This window comes from Elephas maximus, chromosome 20, assembly GCF_024166365.1.
Source record: "Elephas maximus indicus isolate mEleMax1 chromosome 20, mEleMax1 primary haplotype, whole genome shotgun sequence".
NCBI classification, from domain to species: domain Eukaryota; kingdom Metazoa; phylum Chordata; class Mammalia; order Proboscidea; family Elephantidae; genus Elephas; species Elephas maximus.
The window spans coordinates 17,276,829-17,298,649 of record NC_064838.1 but is presented as its reverse complement, the minus strand read 5'-3'; the positions used below and the strand labels follow the sequence as shown (position 1 = coordinate 17,298,649).

Below are 21,821 nucleotides of genomic sequence, written 5' to 3'. Positions count from 1 at the left end.
TTAATTGAATTAAATTAATAACATTTGCTCAATGGTAATAAAAAATTAATTAACTGTCTGTCTTTTCTGTTACTTAAGTTTATGCCCACTGGTTCTTGCAATTACTTCCAGCCCAAACATGAATTTTCTATTTCACTAACTTTTAAGATACACTTCAATTTATTTCAAAGAAATATAGTTGGGCTTCTAATATTTGTCCCCATATTGGTTTATTTTTTTCTGTAGAATAAAAAAACATGATTCCCTGTAAGTTAATGTCCGGAACTATGTATGACATTCCAAATATAGTTTGACAAGCTCCATATTTAATTCCAAAATAATTTTCTCAGCAGAAGATGATACCTCTTCATATGTGTTTCTTCTTCTAGATTATGCTACTTTATAATACTTTGAGGACCAAGTCACATAACCCCGCAAAGGAAGAAATCTGGGGGAATTATTGTTGGCATTCCATCTATAAAAGATGGAACTTGTCAGTAACATTCATCCAAAGACTGTGTGTGACTCACTTCAGATGTTAGAATCCTGGGTTGAACAGCCTGGGCTCCGAAATATGTGTATGTCAGATGATTTGCTAATGAGCAACATAGTTCCCACTGGGGAAAGAAAAAAAAAATAAAAATATAAACAGAGCTATGGAATTAAAATAACTTTATGAATGGCAGTTTAACTTCTCCAGAAAACTCTCTCAGTACAAGCCCAGTGTGCTCCAAATGGTTGCTTCATGTAACGCACCACTTACATTCAAAATGCTGTACTTAAAATTGTCTCAAAATTCAAAAAGAGAATCATATATCACTTGGCTGTATACTGTACTCTCCGCATGTTCTTACATTCCAGTAACCTCTATCCAACTTTTTTTTTTTTTGGTTACCGAATTACTTTGTGCAAAAGCAATTTAAATTACATACAGCCCGACTACGTGTGATAATTTGAGCTGATTGTTAATTAACGCTGTAAGTAAATAGCTGCTGCAATCTCTACACTCATCACGGTTTCGTTATCTATCAGCTTTTTCTGAACTGTTCTTTAACGTGTGGTATAGAGCAGCTGGAACTGAACAGGCAGGATTCCCTGAGTGTGCAAGAAGGTAGCCTCGCTTTGCAAGACTGTTCAGAAAAAGGCACATCTGTACAGCGAAGTTATTTGCAAGGCTCGGTTTGGGGTAGCTGAAATATCATGGGATTTAGGGTGAGGGGTGTTTTGCTGATGTGAAGTCTCAGCAGTTAGGAGTCAGTGATAAAAGCTAAGAATAAATCAGAGAAAACGTTGTGCAATATAAGACACGAGTGTAGAAAGTAAGCTTTTGGAATCCACCAGATAGACCTGGGTTCACATACCAGTTTTTCCATTTACTAACTAGGAGACCTTGTGTAACTTACCCAAATAAGACCTTTAAAGCTTTATTACTGTCATTCATCTGTTAACTGGGGATATTAATTCATGCATTTCCCATCTATTCAGGGAACAATATCTACCTCCTAGAGTTGTCGTGATGCTTAATTTCAATAAGATATGTGAGTGGGACCATCGAGTTTGACATAAAATGTACATAACTCTGTGTGTGTGTGTGTGTGTGTGTGTGTGTGTAAAGCAATGGTTTCAACCTGGTGATTTTGTCCCACAGGGGAGATTTAGCAATGACTGGAGACATTTTTGATTGTCATAACTGGGCATGAGGGGAGAGAGGTACTATTGGCATCTAGTGGGTAGAGGAAGCTATGCTGCTAACCATCTACAATGCACAAAACAGCCCTACAACAGAGAATTATCCAGCCCAAGATGTCAACAGTGCTGAGGTTGAGAAGTTCTGCTCTAAGGCATAACGTGAATGGCCATGTGTTTGTGATATTAGCTGGTCCCTGGTTGCTTTGATGCCCAAGTAAGAAAAATAAACTTATTCTTTTTACCATCGTAAGCATTGTTGTCATCCTCACATCACTATTTTGATGAATCCCTCTTGGGATTAAAGGAAGCCTGCAGTTTCCCGATCTGTTTAGCCAATTTTATCAAGTACTCAATAACATTCATACAATAGATGTTTTCCTGAACACCTATTTCTGCCCTATTTGATCCAACCCTATTCCCTTTTAGGTTATATGAAACCACAACTAGTTTAAAGGTTTAATGCATGTTGCAGAAGGGGAAGGAAAGGAAAATTAAACATTGTTCCAAACCAAGGCTGTTTGCAGAATGAGAAACAAGCAAAAATGATCTAAGACAATTGTGCCCCATACTGTTAGGTCTGGTGCGGTTGGAACCCTTCAGAAAGCAATTACCTCGTGATTAGTTTCTGAACATCACTAATGAGCAAGCCAATGGGATGCTCTCTCTCCTTCCTTCATTCTCAAAAGTAGGAGACTGTTGGGGCAGTGGTTCCCAAACTTGTCTGCATGTTGAAATCACCTGGGGAGCTTCAAAAATCCCCCCATAGACTGTCATTTAGTACGTCTTGGGGAGTTGTTAGGGCTTTAAAAATTCCAGATTTTAAAAAGATTCCCCAGGTAATTTTAATGCGCAAACAACTCTTGGAACCACAGCCGTATTGGGTAGAACAAAGTGGAGATTTTCATCTGCGCCAAACTAAAGCAGCAACCCTTGAAAGAACAAGGATGATGAACTTGGCAACAATGTATTTCCTGCACTGAACTGCATGAGCCTGATAAAATCAAACGAGGTTGGCAATTTTATTCGTTGTCCCAGTCGCTCAGTGGTCGTTACTGAATGGGACTGGCACTGGGCTAGCAAAGGGGAGGCAGTTCTGCAGAACGCATCTTCATCACCTCCCAATAGTGCCACCAAATCACCAGGACTGCCCATGGCTTAGACCTAAAGATGTCCTTGGAATCAATAAACCTGGCTGCACATTTGAGAATACATTCTTCTATTAACTCTTTCCCATCTTCCAAAACCCATTGCTGTTGAGCTGATTTCGACTCATCGTGATCCTATAGGATGGAGTAGAGCTGCCTCACAAGGTTTCCAAGGAGCAAACTGCCAACGTTGTGTTTAGCAGCCAAGTTCTTCACCACTGCTCCACCAGGGCTTCTTCTCTATCTTCAGAGAAACCAAACTCAGCACGATCAAGTCAATTTCGACTCATGATGACCCCATAGGGCTTCCAAGGCTGTTAATCTTTATGCAAGCAAACTGCCACATCTTTCTCCAGTGAAGTGGCTGGTGGGTTCCAACCACCAACCTTTGGGTTATCAGCCAAGTGCTTTAACCACTGTACCACTCGGCTACTCTTAATAGGTGTAGATGAGTTAAAATTAATCTGTTCCATACATAGTCTGCTTGTACCTCTAACATGATTTCATGGTATGCTTTTTAATATATTCCTCAATATTATAACCTAAGCAATTATTTCTTTGCTACTTTGTTTTATTTTGCTGTTGTTGAGAGTATACACAGCGGAACATACACCAATTCAACAATTTCTATGTGTAAGATTCAGTGACATTGATTACATTCTTTGAGTTGTGCAACCATATTCAGTTTCCTTTTCTAAGTTGTTCCTCTTTCCATTAATATAAACTCACTGCCCGCTAAGGTTCATTGTCCAATCTTTCAAGTTGCTGTTATCACTTTGATCCCATATAGAAAGGCTACAAAGGATATTTTCTGGTTTAAATTTCAAAGATCATCTCAGAACAATATTTTCAGGATTTCATCCAGCCCCCATGTCTCCAGAAACTCTGGAGTCCATTAAAACTGGAAATTCTGTTCTACATTTCCCCCTTTTGATGAGGACTCTTTTACAGAATCTTTGATCAAAATGTTCAGTAATGGTAGCCAGGTACCATCCAGTTCTCCTGGTCTCATGGCAAAAGAGGCAACTGACCACAGAGGCAATTAGCCACATGTTCAATATCCTTCTCTTATTCCTGGTTCTCCTTCTTCTGTTGCTCCAGGTAAATAGAGGCCAACTGTCATGACTTGGATGATTGCTTGCAAGTTTTTAAGACCCTAGGCACTATGCAAAACACTAGGAGGTAGAACAGAAGCACTAAATATGTTATTTAGCCAATTAACTGAGATATCCCATGAAACTCTGACCCTAAACATCCGAACCAAGGAACCAAATCTCGTGATATTTTTAGTTGTACATAAGCAGTCTCAGCAGCTTTCTGTTGTTGCTGTTAATATATCTATCACAACTTTTCCAATTCAACTTTTTATAGATATACAACTTTTGACAGCAATTACAATAATTGTCTGTGCAATCCTACCCTTAATCAATGAGATTTTTCAATCACCATTAACCTCTCCTTTCCCCCTCCCTCCTGCCCTGATAACCACTAATAAACCCTGGTCTGTATACATTTGCCTTTTCCTGTCTTTTTATGTAAGTGAGGTCATATAATATTTGTCTTTTTGTGATTGACTTATTTCACTCAGTATAATGTCTTCAAGCTCCATCCATATTGTAGCACGTATCAAGATTTCGTTTCTTCTACTGCCTGAGTAGTATTCCATTGCATGTATGTACCACATTTTGTTTATCCATTCATCTGTTGATGGACATTTAAGTAGTTTCCATCTTTTAGCTATTGAGAATAGTGCTGCAGTGAACACTGGTGTACAAATCCCTGTTTGAGTCTTTTGGGTATACACCTACGAGTGGAATTGCTGGGTCATATGATGAAGATCATTCAAAAACGGCTGCAGCAGTATATCGACAGGGAACTGCCAGAAATTCAGGCTGGTTTCAGAAGAGGACATGGAACCAGGGATATCATTGCTGATGTCAGATGGATCCTGGCTGAAATCAGAGAATACCAGAAGGATGTTTACCTGTGTTTTATTAACTATGTTAAGGCATTCGACTGTGTGGATCATAACAAACTATGGATAACACTTGGAAGAATGGGAATTTCAGAACACTTAATTGTGCTCATGCGGAACCTTTACATAGATCAAGAGGCAGTTGTTCGGACAGAACAAGGGGATACTGATTGGTTTAAAGTCAGGAAAGGTGTGCGTCAGGATTGTATTCTTTCACCATACCTATTTAATCTGTATGCTGAACAAATAATACGAGAAGCTGGACTATACGAAGAAGAACAGGGCATCAGGATTGGAGGAAGACTCATTAACAACATGCATTATGCAGATGACACAACCTTGCTTGCTGAAAGTGAAGAGGGCTTGAAGCACTTACTAATGAAGATGAAAGACCACAGCCTTCAGTATGGATTACACCTCAGCAAAAAGAAAACAAAAATCCTCACGACTTGACCAATGAGCAACATCATGATAAACAGAGAAAAGATTGAAGTTGTCAAGGATTTCATTTTACTTGGATCCACAATCAACAGCCATGGAAGCAGCAGTCAAGAAATCAAAAGATGCATTGCATTGGGCAAATTTGCTGCAAAGGACCTCTTCAAAGTGTTGAAAAGCAAAGATGCCACGTTGAAGACTAAGGTGCGCCTGACCCAGGCCATGATATTTTCAATCACATCATATGCATGTGAAAGCTGGACAATGAATAAGGAAGACCAAAGAAGAGTTGACACCTTTGAACTGTGGTGTTGGCGAAGAATATTGAATATACCATGGACTGCCAAAAGAACGAACAACTCTGTCTTGGAAGAAGTGCGGCCAGAATGATGGCATGCTTGGCAGAGTACAGGGTCAGTGGAAAAGAGGAAGACCCTCAACGAGGTGGATTGACACAGTGGCTGCAACAATGGGCTCAAGCATAACAACGACTGTAATGATGGCGCAGGACCAGGCAGTGTTTCGTTCTGTTGTGCATAAGGTCGCTATGAGTTGGAACCGACTGGATGGTACTTAACAACAACAACAACATGGTACTTCCACTGGGCTCTGGTGGCTCAGTGGTTAAGCATTTGGCTGCTAATCAAAAAGATCGGCAGTTTGAATCAACCAACCACTTCTTGGAAACCCTAGTGGGCAGTTCTACTCTGTCCTATGGGGTCACTATGAGTCGGAATCAAATCAAAGGCATTTTTTTTTTTTAATGGTACTTTTATGTTTAGTTTTTTTGAGGAACGATCACATTGTTTTCCACAATGGCTGTATCATTTTGCATTCCCACCAGTAATGGATAAGGGTTCCCATTTCCCCATATCCTTGTCAACATTTGTTATTTTCTGTTTTTTTTTTTTTTAATCTCAGCCAACCTAATCAAAAACTAAACCCATTGCTGTTAAGTCGACCCTATAGGACATAATAGAATAGTACCATTCCATAGGACTTCCAAGGCTGTAATGGGAGCAGACCACATCTTTCTCCCGCAGAGAGGCTGGTGGGTTTGAACTACTGACCTTTCGGTTAGCAGCTATTCCATTGGTCTATGTGTATGTTGTTATACTAGTACCAGGCTGTTTTAATTACTGTAGCTGTATGTTTTAAAATCAGGAAGTGAAAGTCCTCCTACTCTTTTCTTCTCTTTTAACATTGCTTTTTTAGCTATTCGGGGCCTCTTGCTGTTATACATAAAGTTGTGGATTGCCTTTTCTATTTTGGTAAAGAAGGCTGTTGGAGTTTTGATTGAAATTGCATTGAAACTGTAGACTCTTTTGAGTAGTATTGACATCTTAACAATATTAAGTCTTCCAACCCAAGAATATGGCACATCTTTCCACTTATTTAAGTCTTCTTTAATCTTTTTCAGCCCTGTTTCATAATTTTCATTGTATAAGCCCTTCCTGTCTCTGGTTAGATTTATATCTAGGTATTTTTTATTTTAATCTCTCAGATGCCGCTGCAAATAGAATTGTTTTCCTAATTTCCATTTCGGATTTCTCATTTCTGGCGTATAGAAACTCAACTTATTTTTGTTTGTTGACCTTGTACCCTGCAACTTTGCTAAATTCTTCTATAAGCTCTGGAAGTTCTTATGGACTCTGGGATTCTCTATATATAAGACCATATCATCCATAAATAGAGATTATTTTTCCTCTTCTTTTCCAAACCTTTAATCTCTTTTTCTTGTCTCATTTCCCTGGCTTCTAATACAACATTGAATAGAAGCGGTGAGATCGCACACCCTTGTCTTGTTCCCAGGTTTAAAGGGAGAGGTCTAAGTCTTTCTCCATTAAGTATAATATTGGCTATTTGATTTTCATGTATGCCTTGAATCATATTGAGGAATTTCCCTTCTATTCCAATCTTCTTTAAAGTTTTCTTTGAGAAAGGGTGTTGGATTTTATGAAATGCTTTTTCCGCATCCATAGAGATGACCATGTGGTTCTTTTCCTTTGTTCTATTGATGTGTATTACGTGATTGATTTTCTAATGTTGAATCATCCCTGCTGTTGGATTCTGTTTGCTAGTATTCTGTCGAGGATTTTTGTATCTGTATTCATATGAGAAATTGGCCTGTGGTTTTCTTTTCTTGTGGTGTTTTTGTCTGGTTTTGGTATCAGTTTGCTACCTTGCTTGATGCTCCTAAAGGCAAGGGACCATGCCTGGCTTAGTCACTACTGTAACCTCAGAACCCAGCCCAGGGCTTGTTACATAACAGACTGTCAATTATTATGTGGGAATGAGTGAATGAATCCATGAGCTCTCAAACATATGAAGCACTACACCAGCTGCTGTGTGGTTGACTCCAACTCATGGTGACCTCATGTGTGTCAGAGTAGAACTGTGCTCCATAGAGTTTTCAATGGCTGATCCTTCGGAAGTAGATTACCAGGCCTTCCTTCCAAGGTGCCTCTGGGTGGACTCAAACCTACAACCTTCCCGTTAACAGCACAGCATGTTAATTGCTTGCACCACTCTGGGAACCCCAACCTTCTCCATGCCCCTGCAAACCAAAGTCTCAGTCAAGAACTTTCCTAAAAGCTCCCTGCATGTCTCTAACAATTATTCCAGGCAGTTACACAGAAATCAAGGGTCTTCTCAAGAAACATACCCTAAGGCTGTATAGGCTATCATCTGAATAGGCACTTAACACACACGAAGGCAGAGAAAGGGGTGGCAGAGAAAGTGGAGTCTTCAGAGCAGAAGTAGAAAAAAGCTTACAGACTTTTCATCTATTTCCACTTTTCTCGTAGAGGAGAAAACTGAGGTCAATAGAGGCAAAGAAACAAAGTGACTTGACTGCGGCCATATAAATTACTCAGCAGGGATATCCAGCATCTGAGACCCTTTTATTAGTTTTCAGCTCCATGATAGCCTATGACAGAATGTGACAACACACTAAGAGATTTTGTTAATCGAAGTAAACCTATTACTTGATTCCCCACTCATCACCAAAAACCCAAACTAGAAATAACTGTTACAAACTACTGCAATAGGAGAAAATCCTAATGTGTGCTAAACTTTATAATTGTTGCACTCTTTTATTCTTATTTATATTTTTCATTCAAAAATACCCTGTTCGATAATGCTTTATTCTTTTAAATAAGATTTCCTTCTTATAAAAGAGTAGAATGTGAACTTTTCTACCAATATCCATTCTTAGATCGCTAGGCTTTGCAAACTGTAGAGGGTTTGTGTATGTGTGTTTTCTTTTTTTGTCTAGATACACAACTCACAAACGAAAAGCATGCGGACGAGAAACCCTTTAATGCTATCGTTATAAATTCAGTATCTGAATTCACTATCACAGATGGACCAGCCAAAGAAACCCCCAATGAGAAAAAACTGTCAGACTCCAGCACATCACTGTCCTCCCTTGAAGAATGCCAAACAAGATTTTCCTACTTCCAAACTGATACTGCAGTTCATCAGAGAGACACCGAGGGTACGTTTCTCAGAATTCAACCCATCTTTAAATAAAGCTCCCCAACCCCCAGTTCCTGTAAAATCGTCACATGTGCTATTGGACAAAAAGTCTCTACGAATATTAAACAGGAAGGCTTCGATTTGAACACCCTGGTGAATGACACATGTCAGGGTCACTTTGCAATTATGGGGTGCTTGGTAGATTGTTCTCAAAGCCGGGAATCAGAGGCAACATACTTTAAATAGCTGGGGTTGGGTATAAGCATTCTTGCTACAGGACTATGAAACAAAAGAGGAAAAATGACAAACTTCTTTCCCTTCCGGGATCTGGGACTATTCAGCCTGTGATTCCAGGCAAACAGAAGGTGGCATAATGGTATTTAGGTGCTGGAAATATATATAGACTGTATAAACCATCAAGATGCTTACATCAGCAGCCTATGAAAAAGGGTTGGTTTCTGTAGGCAATATCACTCCCTAGGCATTCTGGTTGGTGGAAACCTAGACCACACCATCCCCGTACATGACATAAAAGGCACATTCCATTTGCAAAGCCAATTTACAATTGATTTGGTGGTAAATTGTCAGCATAGTCAAGTTCAAAGTCAAGGGCTCCATACCAAGACTTAAGGAATTTTATTCAGGTTCATTTTGCAGGCGCCTTTACAGGAGACGTAAACCATTCAAGAATTTTGTAGTGTTCCATATCTACATTTGCACTTACAGAAAGCCTGGAGTTTCCCAAAGGAAAATGCAACAGGGTACAGTTTCTTGTCTGTCTTTAAGTGTATATTTACTTTCTGAAAATAAGAAGAACTAAATAAATAAACTTGGTGTAACAGGAACTTTAGAAACACATTGGTTTAACTCCTAACTCTGAAGCTTATTAACTGCATAAACCTGGAAAAATTATTGATCATCTCTGAATTTCAGTCTCTCCGTTGTAAAATGGGGCTATTAACACACCACAGGGTGTTTTGAGAATCAAATGAAGTAACACCTGTAAAGCATCTAGTACAGAAATTAGCATATATTATGCACTCAGATTTAGCTTTCATTTTCATTATGGTTTTAGAAAGGAAGGAGAGAGATTTCTAACCTGTGGTGTCTTGGGCAATTGTCATGAACGCTTTAGACCAGAAGCTACAGACTCAACTATCTGCAGTTGTCAGGAGATAATGTGAGTAATGAAGTAAGCTAGAAGTAAACAACAGGGTTGGTGAGGATTGTGGCAAACTGAAGAGGCACACCTCGGATGTAAACGTTGCTGCCTCCACTCAGCTCCAGCTAATTGTTGCCAGAAGGAAATATAGGCCCAGAGTTAGAAGACAGTCATGTTTTTCAAGTAAAACCGGAGACCTGACGTATACTGCGAAATCTTCAGATTTTCAACGGTTGACAACTAGATCTTTTTTTTTTTTTTTTTTTTCCTGAAGCCTCAGGCCCTCCAAACAACACACATCTTTGGGCCAGCTTTAGCCTGTAGACTCAGGTTACAACCTCAAATCCAAGATAATGCCCAGGTTTCTGGCTTTGGTAGAGATTGATGCCAAACAGGTAATATAGGAGAGTCCTCTACAAGAGCATTTTTTAAATCATGTATTTAATTTTTGTTGTTGTTGTTGAGACTATACACAGCAGAACACACACCAACTCAACAATTCCTACATGTACAATTCAGTGACATTGATTACATTCTTCGAGTTGAGTAACCTTTCTCACCCTCCTTTTCCGAATTGTCCCTCCCCATTAACATAAATTCACTCACTGCCTCTTAAGCTTCTTGCCTAACTTTCGAGTTGCTGTTGTCAATTTGATCCCATATAGATAAACCTTAAAAGAACACAATGCTCAAGGCAGACATTCTCCAGTAGTTAAGTCAAACTACTGTTTGGTTTTAAGAAGACTTCGGGAGATATTTTTGGTTTAAGGTTTAAAAATTATCTCAGAGAAATAGTTTCCCTTGTGTAGTGCCTGGGGTCTTAACGGCTTGCAAGTGGCCATCCAAGGCATAACAATTGGTTTCTATTTGTCTGGAGCGACAGAAGAAGAGTCAGGAATAGGAGAAGGAAATGAAATGTGTAGCAAATTGCCTCCATGAACAACTGCCCCTTTGCTATGAGACTAGAACAACAGGATGGTGCCCAGCTACGATTACTGAGCATTTTGATCAAAGAGTCTATAGAAGAATTCTGATCAAAAGGGGGGAAGATGCAGAACAGAATTTCGAATTCTCATAGACTCCAGAATTCCTGGAGCCATGGAGGCTGGATGAACCCCTGAAACTATTGCCCTAAAATAATCTGTAAGAACGTTTTGATGCTACAGCATTTTAATGGATTGTATCAGGGATGCCTGGATCTTGCTTGTTGTGTGTCTCTGGCTAGTGATCCCAGACTTAGGACCCACCACTGTACATATGCGCACAGTAAACCATAGTGCCTCTCCAGAACCACTCTGATCTGTCCTATCTGGGGTCCTGGGAATGAAAAAGACCAACCCAGCTAGCATGCTACCTGAAACCTTGCATTCTCAGGGAAGGGTCAAAATGACTGCTCTATTAAAATAGCAACTGATACTCACAAGCCTCATGCAGAAAAACGACAGACTGCTCTTTATCCAAAAAAGCAAAGGATATTCATGAGGATTACTGAGTTAGGTTGTTTTTCTCATGGCCTGGGCTAAAGCCAGTATCACCCAGGAAATTTAAGTTTTAAGTTGACAACATCCTTCCTTTTTCCCAATGTGAAAATTCCCCAATAGCGGTAAGAGCTTTTGGGACCCGGATGAAAGACATGGGGGGTGGCGGGGGGGAGACACCCAGAGTAAGACCCACAAATAGTGATAGAAAATGTTCGTTATCCTAAACAGCAAACAGCAACAAAAACAAAGGTTAAATCGGACTCACTTTATTTTTGGGGAATTTTTGGTAGTTAATTAATTTAAGGATGCAGAAGCTGAGCGCTGGGGTCATTGTTCGTACTGAGATAAATACAGAAATCTCTTTTGGGAACAGCAGGGAAAACAGAAGGGAAAAGAGCAGATTACATCCACTTTTATGTAGTTTGTAGTTAATTTCTTTTTAAATGTATAAATGAGTGCAAAGGAGTGGATGCTTAATTGCTAATATTTATTATTTATATACATCGCCCCATTTAAAACAGGATGGAAAAGCCTCACACAGGCAGATTTTGTAAAATGCGTGACATCCGTCAGCACAGTTCATGGAGTGTGCTCTGATGGGAGTTTAAAAGCTTCTTTACTACACATCACAGCCTATGTGCTGCAACATTATTATGAAATTGGGGTTCATCATGTGTGGTCCCTTTCCCGAATAAAATGGAAAAAGTCCAAAGAACTCTCTGCGTCCCTGCTTTGGTTTCTACCCTCTTCTGCTTGCAAAAGCATCCCTGTGGATGATAAAATCAGGGACCCCCATGATAGTAGAAATCAGCCTCCTTAAAAAAAAAAAAAAAAAGTCCTGAGAATATACCTAATTGATGTATAATTTTGAATTTCAGACGTCTCATCCAGGTGGAAGAGGAAAATCATAACTACGAGATCCCTCAAAAGAATAGTCTTAATTACACCATGGACTACTGAATAAAATGATTACATTTTCTACACTGTAAATTTCATACAATTAAATGCAGTAGTGGCACCTTATAAAATGTTTCAATTTTATAATTATTTCAGTTCATTTGCTCAGAAAAAAACATAAGCACAAATTTACTAAGTATCACCCAAATCCAGTCATTCTAGTTCTAAAGAACTGACTGGAATGTTACTTGTGCTTGTCTGAACTTAAATAGATCTTGACATATTTAAGTATCTATTAAAATTGATAACATCAGGGATGATACTCCAGCTGGAGAAAGGCATTCAGTCATACTTTATTTATTCCCATTCTACATTACAGATTTTTTTTAAGAACTTAGATGTTGGAGGAGTGAGAATGAGTTTTTATACTTTTTGGTCAAAAACTTTCGGTACTCATTTGGAGCTAATGTGTCATGAATCTCATTATTATGCTGAATTCTCTGGAATAGCACATTAATTTATCAGAATACGAGAGAGGATTCGGCCAGTTTGGGACTTTTGTCCCTTTGCTCTGTGGAGGAGGGGTGTTGTCTACCTGGGGTCCCTTCTAGAAGAATCATATTCTTGCTATTGTGGATAATGGTCCCCAAGGTAGCATGGGGTGTTTTTCTGGAGTTGAGCAATGGTGCACGAACTACCGAGGGTGGCTAAAGCTGCCTCTTGTCCCCTCTCCTTATTTCGAGCATCCTGGTGACAAGATGTAAAGCTAGAACAGCAAAGTCAGGGAGCACAGGACCGTGGGGCTGACCACATATACCTTTGTGGAAACTCCTTGCACCGCTGACTTTTCCACTGTAATTAAACATGCTCCTTTCTAATGAGGCAGATTCTATTATTAATTAGCCAATCCCCAGCTGTACACTTAGCACCTCTGGAAGCTACATTAATCCTTCAGTGTCATCAGGGTACCATTTAGCACATTATAGCCTCCATGTCCTAAAAAAGATAGCCTAGGGAAAAAACAACCCTGCAAGGATGTTTGTCATGGCTTTCTGCTCACAGCCAAACCATTTGTGGCTCTGTGGCCTGCAGGTCTCTGGTCCACCACAATTCTTTAATCCATGTTTAAGAAGGTAAGAGGTGGGAAAGCCAGATGGGTCCTCAGACAGCAATACTTGGAGTCTATGCTGGGATGCCAGGTTGTCAAACGGAGGGGATTTAATGGACGGGAAACTTGTCGCAAAGGTTTTGGAAGAGCTGAAAAGTCAAATAAGGGAACATTGAGGCAACCCAGAAATTAGCGGCCACAGGAAGGTTCTACCACCTCTTCCCTTTGTCCCTCCCCTACCTTAAGTAGGAACAACCCAGTATTAGCTGGAGCCACAGAGAAAAGAGATTTTCAGAGAGCAATGAAACCAGAGAGAAGATACAATCACTGCCTGAGACACCATCCAAAGTAGAGCACACAGACCACACTAGTTGCCTTCAAGTCAACTCCAACTCCTGACAACCCTATAGGGATCAGAGTGGAACTAGGCTCCATAGGGTTTTCAGTGGCTGATCTTTAAGAAGTAGATTGGCAGGCCTGTCTTCCCCCAAAGCAGAGAGGGGAGGGCTTTGTCTTGGATTTTATCCTGGGTTTTCCCTTCCTCCCACTCTATTTCCTATTGCTGCCTCCCATGGACAGAATAAAGGCCCTGAGTGGCGCAAATGGTTAAGCCCTGGACTACTAACCAAAAGGGAGTAAAGCCTGTCAATCTGCTTCTGAAAGGTCACAGGTTTGAAAACCCTGTGGAATGCAGTTCTACTCTGCCCACATATGGTTTCCATGAGTCAGAATCAACTCAGTGGCAACTAACAACAAAAATGGACTGAACCTGGCCAGAAGCCACTTAGGGGAGCTTGGAGAATGTACTTTGCTCATCTTATGAACACAGAGCAGAGCAGGGTAAGAGCTGGGAATGGAGGGCACATGCCATCAGCGAGCCCGTGGGGTCCTGGGCTGTGCTCAAAGGCAGCAGGAAGGAAGTGGTGAGAACTACGAGGGGCAGGCCAGCTCCATTGGTAAGAGCTGTGGAGGGAGACAGCCTGGGTTCAAATTACAGCCTCACCTCCTCCTGGTGCCATTTCCTTGGGCACGTTTCTTATATTCTCTGAGCCACATCTGTACAATCAGAATAATAACAACACTCAGCTCAGGGTTATGTAAGATGCATATAAGGTGTAGAGGACTGTATATTTGCTTTATTCAGAACAACTGACATATAACAATGGGATAAAGAGAGAAGAGTATATAGACTTTGGAGTCAGAAGACTGACATTCAAATCCTTACCCCAGGACCTTACGGTTGGGAGGATTTTAGTCAGTGATCATCTCCAATGTTAGGCCTTTCATCTAGAAAATGAGGATCATAATATCTCTTAGAATTGTTCGTTTATTCATCTATTCAACAGAGACTTGGCTCTTTGCCTTGTGTAGCTTAGGTTTTAGTAGGAGGGACTAACTAATGAACTACTAGTAGTAGTTTAATGTCATCCTGGGGTCAGTGCTACGAGGGGGAAAAAAAATCAGATGCTATGAGAGTTTCAGCAAGGGTGTGCTCTAGAGGGTTGTAAAGTCATAGAATTCTCACTTTCCATGTGGGAGACCCGGGTTCAGTTCCCCCCACCGATGAAGCTCATGCTCAGCCAACACCCATCTGTCAGTGGAGGCTTCCACGTTGCTATGATGCAGAACAAGTTTCAGCAAATTGTCCATACTGAGATGGAGTGGGAAGAAAGACCTGATGATCTACTTCCAAAAATCAGCCAATGAAAACCTTATGGATCACAATGGTCCAATCCGCAAACGGTGGCGCAGAGATTGGGGACAGTGAGAACCGGCAACGTATCGTTCCACTGTGCATGGGGATGCGGAGAGCTGGGGGGCTGACTAAATGGCGGCTAACAGCAACAACAAACATGTTCTGAGCTAGATACCTGGAGAATGAGTAGGTGTTAAATAAAGCTGTGGGTAGAATGAGCAGCACAGACAGAAGGCACAGCATGTGCAAAGGCTCTGGGCTCAGTGCATTCCAGAAACCGAAATTTAGCCAGTGTGGCTACAGTGCAGTGAGCAAGGAGAGTAGGTCAGGAAGTCAGACAGAGGCAGGAGCTGGATCACGCCGGGACTTTCAGTCTATGGCAAGGATTTGAAACTCTGTTCTAAGAGGAGAATGAGTTGTTTCAATTTATAATTAAAAATATCACCCCCCTCCCAAAACCAAACTGGTTGTTTTTGAGTCAATTCTGGCTCATGACGGCTCCATGTGTGTCAGAGTAGAAGTGTGCTCCATAAGGCTCTCATAAAAAAAAACTACTGCCATCGAGTCATAGGGAGTGATAAATCTGAGGTGGGTTCATGTGAAAGCAGGGTGTCCTAGACAGGAAACTCTTGCTGTTGAGCTGATGATGGGTGTGGGTGGCTAGGACTGAGGTGTTGGAACTGGAGGTGGACACAGGTCCATGGATTTCAAATATGTACCAGAGGTATAATTAGTCGTACTTGGCAATGGATTGGATGGACAGTAAGATGAAGAAAAAGAAGAAAAATGACAAGATTGAGTCATAGATTTCTAGTGAATTCATCTGGGTGGACAGGAGAACCATTCACGAGAGAAAATTAGAGGAGGGATAGGTATGGGGAACAGGGGAGAGAGGGAAAACAATAACCCCATTTATGCCTTGGTAAGGGTGAGATGTTCTTGAGACATTATAGCAGTGAAGCAGACAGTTGGATACACGGCAAACTCCCTAGGTTAGACCACGAGAAGGGGTGCTAACCACGCGTTATGGCTTTGACTGTGATGTTTATTAAAGTTTAAAGCCCTGTGAAATAATGCAGGCAAAGGAAAATACACTTATTTAGGAGAAGTGCAAGTCCAACTCTCTCTTCAAACAGTTGCAAATTTTCCCCTGAACTGCTTATGTTACTTTTGTGCAAACAAAAATGGCCATACGCAAAACAGTTTTGCCTGCTCGTGTAGAATTATTTAATACGCCTTTTAGGAAAAGCATGGAACACATCTGAAAGTTTGGAAAAATGTGTTTTCAATTCATTAATGTTGCCGTGTTTTTTTGGGCAAGAGAGTCTGCCTTTTATAACCAAATAAAAAGGACTGACTTAGAAACAGCAAAAATGGGCTCTATTCTCAAGTGCAAAATAGAGAGGTGGGAGGGGGAAAAAATGCCAATTTAGCCAAAGGATTAAGCCAAAACATTTTTTAAAAAATAAAATCTATGGTGTACATCAGAAGTCGAGGCCTCTAGAGTCGGCCAACTTAAGGAGACATTGGCAAGAGCAACTGGACCAAAAGGTTACATGCCCTCAGGAAATTTTACGGCCATTTTACAAACAGGTTCTTCATACTCTCATAGGAAACACCAGCTCCTCTCCTTACAACTTGCCCTGCGTCCAGCCCTATTTACCTCCAAACCAAACTTTCAGCCTGGCATCTATAAAGGACAGAATCCAGTGCGACCATTTTTATATGGTCATAAGCCTGAGTAAGTCTCCTGAGCCTCCAGCTTGTGGGATCATGAAGTATTTACTTGGAATATTTTCTGCTGAGAACCTCTTCTTTGCCAGGGGCTGCTATAGTAGCCACCTTGGCATTCGTAAAACTTGATGAGGTCTTACGTCCCACATCTTTGACCACCAACATGGCCCCTTTGGAAATGCAGGGGTGAAATAGAGTCTATGTAGTATGCTAACTTACTCCTGAATTGGTGGGAGGTTTGTGGTGACTTATGAGATACAGGTGAGCTGGTCATATACCAGAAGCTGGCTCTAAGTGAATAAAAAGGCCCCAAGCCTGGCAAAGAGATGAGTGTGTACACTATAGAGCTATTACTGAGCAGGCTGCCTAAAATGTAAATACTAAGTAATGGCCATAGAACCTGCAACATTATGTGACAAAGTGGTCATAAAAGTTACCACCTTATTGGGAAGAAAGGAAAGGAGGGAGAGCAGGACAGGCAGAAAGAGAGAGAGAGAGGTAGAGAAAGAGGGAAGGAGGGAAGGAGAGAAGGAATGAAGGAAGGAAGGGAGGGAGAGAGGGAGAGAGGGAGGAAGGGAAGAAGGGAGGAAGGGAGGAAGGGAAGGAGGGAGGGAAGGGAAGCAGAAAAGGAGGGAATGGAAGGAAGGGGAGTGGAGGGGAGGGGAGAGGAGGGAAAGGGAGAGGAGGGGAGGGGAGGGGAAGAAGGAAGGAAAGAGGAAAGGAGATAAGGAGACAAGGAGGGAAGGAAGGAAGGAGGGAAGGAAGGAAGGGAAGGAAAGTGGGAGGAGGGAAGGAAAGAGGGAGGGAAGGAGGAAAGGAATAGCAATTGATTTCTGTTTACCTAAATGGAGGACTCTAGAACTTGATACAGTGTTTTTACAAGAAATGAAAATGGCTCCTTTCAAAATATTTTGTAAATTGTTTTCCTATTTAGGGAAAATTTTCATGTTTTCCCTTCTCTTAAAAATTAACAAGTAAGGAACAACTAAAAAAAACATTTTCTGAAAAATACTGTTAGAAGTAAATAAATGGGGCTATAAGCATATGACTCAGAGGGCAAAATCTATCTATTCTGTATACTTATGCAGTCTCTGTTGACTGAAGTCTGAAAACCAAAAGTTATTAACACTCTTTTTTTTTTGGGCAGGGGGACTCTCAGGAAACTCAAATCCACTGATAAGCCCATCATGATAGAATGTTCCTTACAACCGGTAACACTCTTTAGGATACTGTTTTTAACTAATTAGATGACGTGAACACTTACCTACCCTTTATAAAACATATGTTTTTGAGACATTTTTAACTTGAAAAAGAAAGTTGTAATTTTAACTAGAGAGCTGCTACATCTTCTAACTAATTCCCTTTATGGAAACAAAAATAAAATAATCTATAACCCATCACAGCTGTTTGGCTAGAATTATCAATTACCATCAATGCCTTAGAGATACTTTCCAGAATTTTACAAGTCTGCTCAGTAAATTTTTAAACAAATTTTCTTAACAAGGGTTGATAAGATTTATACCCTTTTAGGAATATGATGACGTACTCTACTTCAACAATTTGAACATAAAAGCAAGGCTTTACATTACTGGAGGAAAAAAGGAAACAGGGGTTAAAAATAAAACACAACCCCCAAAAAGCTATAATTATTATTTTTTTTAAACTCACATTAGATTTGGGGATGTGCTTTTCCCTTGCATTTGAATATGGGTGTGGCAACTTTCTGAGAATCTACATTGAACCAATAACATAGTCTTGCTATTAAAAAAAAAAAAAAAAAAACACTGCGATTAGAAGCAGGAATTTTGCAATCTTTTTGTCCCCAACTCTAACTGCTCTTGAAAACCTTACACACTTGGGGAGGACCTGCAATTTTTCCAGAAGATTCCAAATTTTCCAAATAGGTAGCTAATTGTACGGCTTCCCAGCGCCTCTCTGCAGGCAAAGCAAATGAAGGAGCTTAGAAAAAGTGACAGCACTTTAAATAACCAGGTTACGTGGAATCAACAGGAAACGCTCAGGAAGTTAATACAGCAATTACTTAAGTAGAGTGAGAGCTGGCGTGGGGGTGGGAGAGCTTGAGAGGAGAGCGCTGTGCTTTCCCCCTAATGTGGATAAATAATTAAGAATCAGTCATAAAATTATCTGAGTCTCTGGGTGGTAGAAACAGTTAACATGCCTGGCTACCAAACAAAAGGTTGACAGTTCGAGTCCACCCAGAGACACCTCAGAAGGAAGGTCTGGTGATCCACTTTTGAAAAATCAGGCATTAAAAACCCTACGGAGCACAGTTCTAGTCTGACACACATGGGGGTCTCCATATGTCAGGTCAGAATCAACTCAATGGCAGTTACCTTGCTCTTACTTTTTTTTAATAAAGTTATTAAGTATACCAGGCATGCGCCTGCCCTTCTCAGACCCCCTCCTACCACAGTTCCCACTAGTAATGTTCTTTCTTCTTCTTTGAACAGATGAGTGTGCCTCGCTTATCCTCACCTGTCTGTTCTGCCAGTTTTGGGACTGTCTCCTGATGCTCCCCGACACGTGTGAAACTGTGTGTACCAACCTGTGCTGCCCGTCTCACAGGTATCACCACACCTCGGATGAAAACCAACCTCAGAATGATTGCAACTGCAGCTGTGACTTGGACTGCAGCCTTTTTGAATCCTGCCACGAGACTGGCCAGTGTCTGGAGCTGGCCATGGAGATTTCTGAAATCTGTTACCGCTAGCGTGAGGAGGCCACCCTAGTCTGGCAGACCCTTTGCCATGATGGAAAACTTCATCACACTAAGACTGTGATTTCCATGTGCTGAAATGTAAGCACAGTACACACTTTTTAGGTCCGTAGACCATTTTATTCTGCACCTGTCTGGGAAAGCTAGTATATTGTCAGCTAAATGGTCTTATTCCAAATTTCACAATTGCATGGCTCGCTGAAACACACAATTCTTTATCACATGGGATGAGCATATTTTACACACCTTTGAAATACCGTAGGTACAAGGTGTTTCTTGACTAGGAAACAGCATGGTACACGGCTCCATGTTAGTGTTCTCATCAGCTCACGTCACGGATCCAACCTCATTCACAACTTCAGGACAAATGAGTGCATTCTTTTAGAATTGACACACATTAGCTCGTCTCTGTAATGGACTCATGCATAAACATTATGCATTGTTGGTGATTATTAATAATGTATTGTATAACATCATTTTGTAATTAAAAATTTATTTATACAGTCTCTTAAAATTCACTTATATGTACAGTTTAGGTTGGGAAGGGAATTAGATGAATGAGAAGCCGTGTCCCTGTAATTACAACAGATGTCTCTAAAACATCTCCAGTGAATTTTGAATATGGTGCACTTCAAGAGAGTGCCTTCATTCTAGACCGTATTATTACATATCTATGACGATGTTATAACAGGTTATGCATTCTTCATTTGTTACAGAAAGGCTCTGCTTTATTCTAATGAGCATGAAGGGGAATTATGGGCAAGTTTCAAGAAAACGATCTCAGAAAATCAATTCTTCATTTTCCTCATTTCTGTTTGTCAGGTATAACAAGCAACAGGATATTAAAGCCGAATCAGGTCGTTTTATGAAACTATCATTTCTATAGGCACCCAAAAGAAATACACATGCAGTTATTTATTCAGCATGGAGTTCACTAACGTTGCATGTGCTTCCAAAACGGTAATTTGTTTCTTTTTTCTGATAATTAAAGGAATTAATAATTATGTTAAGCACATCTTCACATTTACAGAAAAATTTTAAAAAGCTACGCTGTAAATTTAAAAGTCATTTTTTACTCAAATAAATTAAAACAAACAATTTGGAGGGGAACCCCCATCTAGGTTGAAGTTACTTCGGAATCTGCTTTCGGTGCTTCTTTGCAATTCTACTGTCACTAGGCAAATAGGTTGCTCAGTAATTGTGCTTGTATATTCCCAAGGAGGTATTCCAATATATTTACTGAGCAAAAAAAAAAAAAAAGCATACCTTATCAATAACCAAAGAAAGAAAAGTAACGTGAGATGGAGAACTGAGAGGAGTTTTTTGAGATCTACTCAAACAATTAACAAAATATCTGAAATACCCATATTGGCCTGACTTAGGTAATTCCAGGGAAAAGCAACCTTTGTTTGTTTCTGTAGCATATTAGCACATTTTTTCTACTCCACAATAATTTCCCCCAAACACTGAAAACTATTAATCTTAAAAAAAAAATATTGTTAAGCTGCCTCTAAAAAAGCACTGAACTCCCCTTGACTTGCTCCCAACAACACAACGCGGCCATGGTTAAAGCTGGCTTCATTTCCGTTGAACTATCATGGTATTCACAAACCTCAGGACAAGAGAGCGACCCCACACTGGATCACCAACAATTTAGTCTGTCTGCTTTTCCGAAGCACAAAGACACAACTGTCTACTCTATGCGTAGAACCTACAGACCAATAGAAAAAAAAAAAAAAGTAGACTCATAGAGCAGGAAGGGAACATGGGCTATTCTATTCAGTGTTCTCATCTTTTGGCAAGAGTAAATACAGGTCTCCAAGAGGTGAAGGAACTTACCCAAGACTGCACAGTGTCAGGAACTTGAATTCAGGCTCCGGGTTTCTGACCGTACTGTTCCACTCCATAGTTCTCCACCTCTTAGTCCAGCTGCTACACAAGGGTACAGCTGCCCCAATTGTTAAAACAGGAAAACACTACCAGGCTGGTTCATAAATAGTTGCTAGCTTGAACCTCCTTAGTGCTTCTCCCTCTCCCGGAACTATCCTGGCCCCTCTCCAAGGACCCACCCCGCCTTCCTAGGATCCAAGTACTAAAGGAGTAACACCTGGTGTTGCAGGGGCATCTATAGGACCCTGTCCCAGTAATATGGTACCTGGCCTCATTGATCAAACATGTCACATTGGAGTTACAGATTTTGATCTTCTTCCCTTTATGCTTTCTAGTCTACATACCCTCAAGTTACACAAAGATTGTGCATTTCAAATTTGAATTGAATGCTTGTCAATTAGATGTGTAAA

General features: G+C 40.5%; 1 protein-coding gene across 2 annotated transcripts in view; it reads left to right on the top strand.

The window, feature by feature from the left end:
- The window catches only part of MDFIC2 (MyoD family inhibitor domain containing 2), a 125,431-nt gene extending 105,916 nt beyond the window's left edge, over positions 1–19,515 (top strand). For both annotated transcript variants that reach the window (XM_049862605.1, XM_049862603.1), the window contains 2 exons: positions 8,504–8,725; positions 19,256–19,515. In XM_049862605.1, coding sequence (XP_049718562.1) covers positions 8,504–8,725; positions 19,256–19,515 — 482 coding nt within the window. The remainder of the gene's footprint in view (positions 1–8,503; positions 8,726–19,255) is intronic.
- Positions 19,516–21,821: the final 2,306 nt, after the last annotated feature.